This window comes from Gasterosteus aculeatus, chromosome 9 (assembly GCF_964276395.1).
Source record: "Gasterosteus aculeatus chromosome 9, fGasAcu3.hap1.1, whole genome shotgun sequence".
NCBI classification, from domain to species: domain Eukaryota; kingdom Metazoa; phylum Chordata; class Actinopteri; order Perciformes; family Gasterosteidae; genus Gasterosteus; species Gasterosteus aculeatus.
The window spans coordinates 7,176,031-7,184,668 of NC_135696.1; the positions used below are offsets into that span (position 1 = coordinate 7,176,031).

An 8,638-nucleotide genomic window follows, 5' to 3' on the forward strand; every position below is an offset into this window, starting at 1 on the left:
AAAAAAAAAAAAACTTGCCTATAGTAAGAAAGAATTTTTCTACCAAGACAAAATCTGTACAATGCTACATGTTTAACAACTGGTAGTTACAAATAATTATCAGTGTAAGCTGAGGTTTGCAGTCGTTTCCATGTGTCATGTGCTCATGAGGAATCAGTAAATTGAAAACTATCCCCAAAATGTCAGTATACTTTGCTCCAATTGGTGCAGAGAAATACATGACACCACCTTTTTCACCTACGCCCCACCCACTTAGAACCTGCGAAAAGGTACAAAAACACTCTTGTACGGGAAAAAAGCGGTTCTGACGTTGTGGGATTACTTTGTGTCTACGGGGGAAACAGTTGATCCTAATAACCAGCTGATTGAGAAAATAAGTTTTCAGGGGCTTTAAATTCTTTCCTTGTTTTTGTTTGGATTAGGCTCTTGGACACATCCTGTGTGCATGAGCAAAAAAATAATAAACTGATCATATTTAGAGTCTTAGTTTTCCCACGATATATATACATATATATATGTATATATATTTTAGGTCCCTACAAACCGAAAGTAGAATCCCTTCTGAACCAGAGACTAAACCTTTGAAATGGTATTAAAGAGCAAGAGATAGATTAAACTTCAGGTCGACACTGAAACACAATAATCAGATTAAAATATAAACCACTATGAGGAATTTACAAAAGTGTCCTTTGAGAAAACGTTTTCTGTACAATTCAATAATTCTATAAAATACACCAGATCTATTTAAAAGCATATCTGATAACTAATAAAAAAAAGCAAATGAGTTTAGGCCATGGGCCTATTAACCCCTCCATGTGGTGATTGTCTAAATGATGTGTGTGTGCAGCCTTTTAGAGCCGACCTAATATCAACGTGAACACACGACTTCAGATAAAACTAATTCAGCTCTCCACCAGCAACGTCTTCCTATCTGTCTCTCTCTCTCAGGGCTGTCTGCTAAGCCTCTTACCTATAGGATTATTGGCAACGCTAGGTATTATATAGCTTCACTCATCAGGATGATGCGTTATTAATGTGTTGGGAAATGAAACCATCTGTAACGGCGGGATGTTGGGAGGAGGAGGGGGAGATTGCGGTGGGGTGAGGCGGCAGAGGCAGGAGAGACAGCCGGGCTGGAGTTGTGTTGCGGATGTTGTGCGTGTCTGGGAGGAGGGGGGTGACACGGCCCAATGAAACTCTAATTGGCGGTAATGGCGAGGTTTGTTTGAATAGACTTGACAGGAGAGAGAGATGAACGGCACTTGTGATTTTTTGATTTTGCAGTTTTCCAGACGAGGCGCACAAAGGCATCAAGCTGAGCACAAAGGACACGGAGTTATGCAACCATGTAAACAGTCTAACTGAGGAGAAAGGATAGTGAACGGTGTGTCTGTTAAGCTCCTGCTGTAACATGTAGGTTCGTATATCAGTAATGGCTTTGGGGGTTTCAAACGTGCTGAAAAGGGAACGTGTGTGAGAGACTTTGAAAGATGGTGTCACGTGACACGTCATCAAAACACCAACTTAGGAAATAACTAACGCAAATAACTAACTTGTCTGTAGTTTTGTATTACAGAACATTTCCATGTTGACTCTGAAAGTTTGCTATTAATTCATCTTTAAATCAAAATGAAAATAGTGAAAACTTCCTTGTCAGAATTGACCCAATGTGATATATTCACATTGCTTGTTAAGTCCAACCAACAGCGTAAGACCCAATATTTTTAAGCGGGAAAAGTCCTCGGCTGTAACCAATTGTTGCTGATTCATTTTCTGTTGATCAAATAAAGTGGGAGCCTGAGTTGACATGAGAGAAGCATCAGAGAAGATCTGATTTCATGATGATGATTTTGAATGACTCATATCCCCATTCAAATGTTCCCAAATGACATTTGAAAATCCCTTGACTCTGTAGCCACAAGTATCGACCACAACTGAACGTTGGCGCCGACGTCTTCTCATCCTTTACTCCCACGTGTAAACTTCTTGCTGTTTTGACAACATCCGCCCCGTTCGTCGCGGCTGAATCGCTTTACGAGCAATTATGTGGAATACTGTACATGTTGTCCTGAACCCTCGACACATTATCTGCCATTAAGTTGATGATGCAGTTATCCCTTTGCCCTATTAAATATATCCCAATAATGGAACTTCCTCCACTCTCATCTCATGAGCATCAGCGTACGGTGCCGGGATGCGTGAGTCATGCCGGTGTTATTTTGGCTCCCAAGTGTCTCTGTAGTATTTTCTAACGTCCTCACACTTGTTGAATAGTTAAATGGCTCTTTCCCTTTTAAACTCAAGCAGCGGAAAGACGGAGGAGGACAGAGAGAGAGAGGTTGCCCCCTGGGCTGTAAATGGATTACATGGATCCCACACTGAAGAGGCCTGCAGCACTTTCAGCACCGCTGCTACAGGGAGTCTGTGCTGTGCTGTTGGAGCTGCCATGGATACCCAAACTTTCAGTCTACAAACTATACAAATGCTCTCAAGTTTTACGATCCAACACTGACATTTTGCGTTGGCTCTATGGGAAACTACACGAGGATATGTCGCATTGTGGTTATGATAAAATAGCTTTCTGTTGCAGGTTTTTGAAGAAGGATGGTGTCATCTATACAAATTACAATTCAGCATCAAAGATTCTTGAGGTTCTTGATGCGTCGCTTTCAAGTCTGAGGGGCACACTTCCTCCCTCAGATCTGAATTTTTACCCACCTCTCTCCAAGACCAACGGCACTTGAAAAAGAAGCTCCCTGTTTGCGAAATCCCAACGGCAGATGGACGTTCGGAGGAGCAGGCTCTATTTCATTATTGATTTAATGATTGGGACATTTGGAATTTTAAATCATGCAGCTCATCGCCTGGTTGTCTGTGGACTGTAATTACGCATGTTCAAAGGTCTTTTTAAAGCAGGAGGGCTCACAGTCCAAGACAATTTACTTCAGAGGAGGCACAATTTACCTGCCAATTACCACCGCTAAAGTGGCTTTGCTATGATACAAAAAGCAGCAGAGACGGCGAGTGGCACGCGGAACGCCACTGGCTTTGTTGGAACGAAAAATCAGGTCCATCACCAATGTGAGATTCTGACGCATTCAGTAATAAAAGGTGGGGAAGGTGAGAAAAGGGGGTTTTGTTCCACGGCGAATGAAAAAACGGTGAGGGGATGAAAAATGAGGAGGCCGGCCCCAAAATAACATTACATTACTTCTCAGAAAGATCGTTGTCGATTTATAATCTGTTGAGCGCAGCTTGTTTACTCTGTTTTACGTCGGTAGTGCGAACAACAATTGCCGAATTTTTTTGAAGGCAGCAGGCATCAATAACACAATAGATGGGAGCGACAGTGCACTTTATGAAAGGCCCTCTTTGGAGTAGAAGACAAACCTGCTGCGCTTACACGTATATACACGGTCCATCCACGGCGTGTTCATGAGGATACATTTTTGAGAAACCTTGAATGGAACGGATCATTACCAATCCAAAAAACGTGATTTATGCCCACATTCAAGCTGAGGAAAAGGAAATTGGACCGCGAGTAATGTAGGTGTTTAACTATAAATGTGTACGTGGGCGTGTGTGTGCGAGCACATCCTCCTGGGCGTTTTTGTGAGTCAGCACTGCTATCATGGACATAGTGGGATGAATTACACTGTGGTCGTCTTTGTTGGGCTTGGAGAAAAGACTGGTAGCAACAACAGATTTCAGCAGAGCTCACAAATGAAAAACATATGTGCATTGCTACTTGTACTGTGCATGATTAAAAATGTTAAACAATAATCTCTGCATCAGCGAAGCGTTTTATTTGTGTTGTTTTCATTCCATTGATGTAAAAAGGCCTCAAGCTCATACATTCTATTTACATCCTGAATAACAGCTTAAAATACTTTGATTGTGGTTAGCATAAGTTTCCACCACTACAAAGAACACATGCTATTGGAAATTATGTGAGAACATTGACATCATACTACTTATAGGAAACCCCACAAACTGGATTTCTTCCACTTGTATCTTATTTTATTGCATCTTGTATCTCTATAATACAATATTGTGTACAATATTTTGTGGCCCAGCTCAGTACAGTATAACTGTAGGCTGTGGAAAGGTGTAGAAAAGACGGTGGTAAATGTGCATTCTTAGACAGATAGTAATCTTTGACATGGGAAACCATTAGAAAAACTCAAGTTCAATGGGAAAAGTGTACATCAGAGTCATGTACCAATACCATGACTAACAGGAAAACTCTTTACAACGTGTGTGAGCTGGACACCCGCTGGGGCCGTGGGGATTATGACAGTATATGACTACGAGCAGCAGATGGAAAGAGGCCGCTGCTGGCCAGATGTGAAGCTGGGAGCCAGACGTGATTCAAAAAGACTGACTCAGCCTCCTGCTGAAGTGGGTTGGCGTCATTCAGGCACATTAACCGTTTTCGCGACCGCCTAAATAAGCACCTATTATTAATAACTGCAAAGCTATGTCTCCTGTAATTAAGTTAAATCAGGAAAAACTATTCTAAAGAGGCTAATAAACCAGTTTGTAAATGTCTAACGGGGAATCTGCAACAGGTACGGGCGAGAGAGAGAAAGAGTTCTCTACAAAATGAGAGACGGAGACAGTATTTTTCCGCTCACCTGTAGATAAAAATATTCACAGACTTTAATCCATAAGAAGTTTCTCACAACGAGGCTTCTGGATAATCTTGAGTAAACAGGGCTTAATTTCTGAAAAGAGACATCACTGTTGAGCTTTTCAAAATGTATTTTTGGGGCGCTTTAAGCCGAGTGCCATAGCGTCCACGGTGTGCATCTGGAGAGATGGCAGACGTCTCCAAGACTAGGCAACCCGCACAATGTATTTGGGGGTGAACAGTCCCTTTAACTCACAGCTAACCCAGTAACTCATGCACGTTATATCTCCAGATACAGAAGGCATGTGGAGATGTGAACACCAAGCTGTGCTCTCTGTTGGACTACAGAAGAAAACATCTTCCCTCTGTGGTAGCTTTTCCCTCAAGAGACACAACGGGGGAACACTAATGACAACTGTAGCCCCTGTCTGCTGGGATGACGCATCCAAAGCATAATGTTTCCATCCAAAACAAGTTAATAGACATAGAAATGATACAATTGTCAGGCTGTAGCTTCTGGCTCTTTCTATTCTATTCTATTCCCTCTCTCAGTGGTGGTGGCGGCTCATGTAGCATCAGTTGGCGCTTCTCCGTCACCCTAAGGTTGGACAACTCGGCCTTGCAAAGCCACACGCACAAACACACAAACACACACAATACACACCAAAAAATAGTGTTTAACCCTTTAAAGGGAGTTTATGCGGCGGGCGGCGGGATGTAAGGGGTCCCGGGGGCCGCGGGAAGCTGGTTGACAGCGTGACTGGCTGGTGGGACTGACTGGCGTACAGGACTGTGTGAAGGCCCGCGAGGCGATAGGGGACGACAGCCCTTCTTTAAAAGGTCATGAGCGCAGATGCGCTGTGTGTTTTAACAGTGAGACGCATTTGGACAAACCGGCGTTGACGCAGCGTGACTAGGTACCGACACAACTGATCCCCGGCCCGCGTTACGTCACCGCGTTACTAATTCATACTCCAGTCCTTGCAGGAACATTGCATTCATTTCATAAACGATGCCCATAAGTGTTATAATGTAAACTCACTAATGAGTCCCTGCTGGACTATTACAGTGATATCACAGAGGGTTCTCCTCCTGACCAGAAACAGACTCAAACATAACCGGTAATTAGCGGGACTTTGTGCTGTCGAGATGCCGGCAGGTGGGACAAATAGTCCTACCGGATGAAGCGAGTGAGTCACTGTCAAACGCGCGGAGGAGACAGATGATACAGTGCACGGTTTTGAGTGAGCGACTGAGCGCGGAGGCCACAGTGTATCATGCTACATCAAAGCCGGTTATCTACTGGTTGCATGGCGGCTGAGGAGTAGGCTTTACTTGAAGGGCTGGCAGCTTTTGTGAAGTGGAAGCTTGCCAGGAATAAATGTGTCCAATTTCTTTTGGGTAGCCTAACGACTCGGGAGACCACGCAGGCAAAAAGCTCAAATTTAGAGAATTTTGATTGCAGGAATGAGGTTGGGAAATTAATCACACGCTGCACAGAAGCCTACTGAATAGTTTCGCGTGTAGGCTTCAGGCCACTGGGAGCGGTCAGGGGAGTCTCCAAATACCCCTTTGGGATCTTACGGAGCCAACTCTTAAGTGTTAAAACATGGCATGTGCTTCCGAATGGACACAGTTCCCCGGGCTGTCTTTAACCCAATTTATTCACTGTGCCGGGGCTGTATGTTTGGCTTTGACACCACAATCACATCCATCTTGACCTGTGTGTGTGTGCGTGTGTGTGTGTGTGTCTTGTGCTGCCACTATCAATAAAGCCGTTTGTGTTTTTCAGAAAAAACAGATGACAATCTGATGCTGAGCCATGCAGCTACTGTACTTGGCTTAAAATACCAAATGGACCGTGACAGGCATTAGCTCCAAACCCTGCCACCCATGCACCCTCGCAGCCTCTATCTTGGGGAAGGATTTGCATTGCTGCGCTTTCGTTTTGCACCGCGGTGAAATGAACACCGCTGAGTTCGGATTTCCCTGCTCGGCTCCGGCACAAAACACCCGAAGTCCGCGTTCAATTCGACCGGCGCAATGTGGCTCGCGTCCTCGGCCAGCGCGCATCCGTGAGGCTTAAGACGTCCTCTCGCTTCCCACGCGAGGGAGCCTCCATTCAAGTGACACCAGTCACACGTGAATTCATTTTCCCGAGGCCCGGCCGTGCGCTCTTCTGCCACAAGAGCGCAAACCAAGGGGGGATGTTTTGACCCGTCTGCCAACCTCTTGTCGGGCTTCTTTTTTTTTTCTTTCTCCGTGGATATGACATGACTAACATCGGCGGCGCATCTGTCTCACCGGCTGCTGTATGTGGCGAGACGTCCCCTTCCCTGGCGGAGGAAGATGCTGCTGCTGCCGCGGCGGCTGCTGCTGCTGCTGCTGCTGGAGTCCGTGCTGGAAATAGTCGCTGCCAGCGGCTTTGTTGCCCGCCACCCGGTCCCTCTTCTGCCGCGCGGTGGAGCCTCCGTTCTCCCTCTCTTCGCCGGAGTCGAGGCTGCTGAAGTTCCACACTATCAGAGTCTGGACCAGCAGCACCGTGAGGGCGACTATCAGGGCGGACCGCGACCGGCGGGCCAACCTGCGAGCGCACACGCCGCCGACCATCTTCGCACCGTGGCGCACGGACGCTGGAGGACCGTCTGTGGCTGTGCGCAGCGCGACGGGAGGAAGGAGTGGAAGTAGGGGAGGGAGGACGGGGAAGAGGAGGAGGAGGAGGAGGGGGGAGTGAGGCTGAGCTGACGGTGGCGGAGAAGGAGCGGCACAGGGCCACCGTGTGGCGGTACTCATTGTGAGAGTCTTTGTGATGCGCCAGGCTGCTCTTCTGTCTGCTCTTCTATAGCCGAGGGGGGGGGGAGACCGTGCATTTCCCTCCATCCAAGAGGACCCTCACTACGACTCGCAAATGTCCTCATTTGCAATGCTTAAAACAGATGATTACAAGGCAGAGAGCAGCAGAATTATGAGGCCTCCAGGGGTCCACAGGGGCAGAATGCTGGGTCTCTTGATGTTATGTTGCCCCAAGCACCTTCTGACTAATTCACACGCAGATTGTTTCCGTTTAACACCCGACTGGTGGCATTTCAACTGGCTCTTTAGTAACTGAAATCCAAGAGAAGAATGTACTTTTTGTTCCCCGCCGTGCGGTGGAGCTGGTATGAATTCAGAGACACTGCCCGGGTTTGCCTGCATTTGTTCTCGCAGCTAACTGTGAGGCGGAGCGGTTCCCTCCCAATGCTCAGAGCTAAAATTGAAATTCCTCTGCAATCCCAGGAGTAAAACTGTGCTGTGTTTGGTTTTTCTTGTTGTTGTTTTTTTACCACTCCAACATCCCCCAAGCCAAGAGTGCAGAGCTTTCAAACATTATCTGTACATAGTGGCCAAACCACATCTTCGCCACGTTCAAGTCTGTCACATGATGCCTGTGGGCCTGAAAATACTTTCCCATAGATTTACATCTGGTAATGTCGGTACTTCAGCAAATTCAATTGTTGTATCCAGTATACATCCACAACATCCCTATATCAAATATTTGATCAGAGCGAAATAGGCTGTAATATTTAAACATAGAAAACATGGCTCCTTCACCATCATTTCTGTGGTGGTCCCAGTGCACCTACTGGGAAGTGCAAAAAGAAATGCAAATCTAAACCTGTGACTCAAGTACTGAATCTAACCTGAGTTAGAATAAGAACTGAAGTGATGTCACCCAAAACTGCCTCCTCTCGAGCACTGAATCAGCAAATTGCCTCCAAAGGTCATGAGTGAGGCCTGCAACACACATCGTGTTTTAGTGCACACCTCTGAAAGCACACTCATCCCGCACTTCATCCAGCGTTACATATACTTCAATATATTGCTAATACAATGGACAGACTGCATGATGACACATTTTCCAATGAAAAGGATTGTTTTCAGACCTGCTGTTTAGAACACTTTCAAAACTTGATGAAACTTGCTTTTCAAAATCAACAACTGTATATACATGAGTGTGTGCGCGTC

At 45.8% G+C, this 8,638-nt stretch overlaps 1 protein-coding gene across 1 annotated transcript in view; it reads right to left on the reverse strand.

Annotated features, from left to right (window-relative positions):
* xylt1 (xylosyltransferase I) overlaps nucleotides 1-7,390 on the reverse strand; it is a 65,978-nt gene extending 58,588 nt beyond the window's left edge. The window contains exon 1 of the mRNA XM_040185777.2: nucleotides 6,938-7,390. Within this exon, the coding sequence (XP_040041711.2) occupies nucleotides 6,938-7,243 (306 nt within the window). The 5' untranslated portion in view covers nucleotides 7,244-7,390. The remainder of the gene's footprint in view (nucleotides 1-6,937) is intronic.
* Between the last annotated feature and the right edge of the window lie 1,248 nt (nucleotides 7,391-8,638).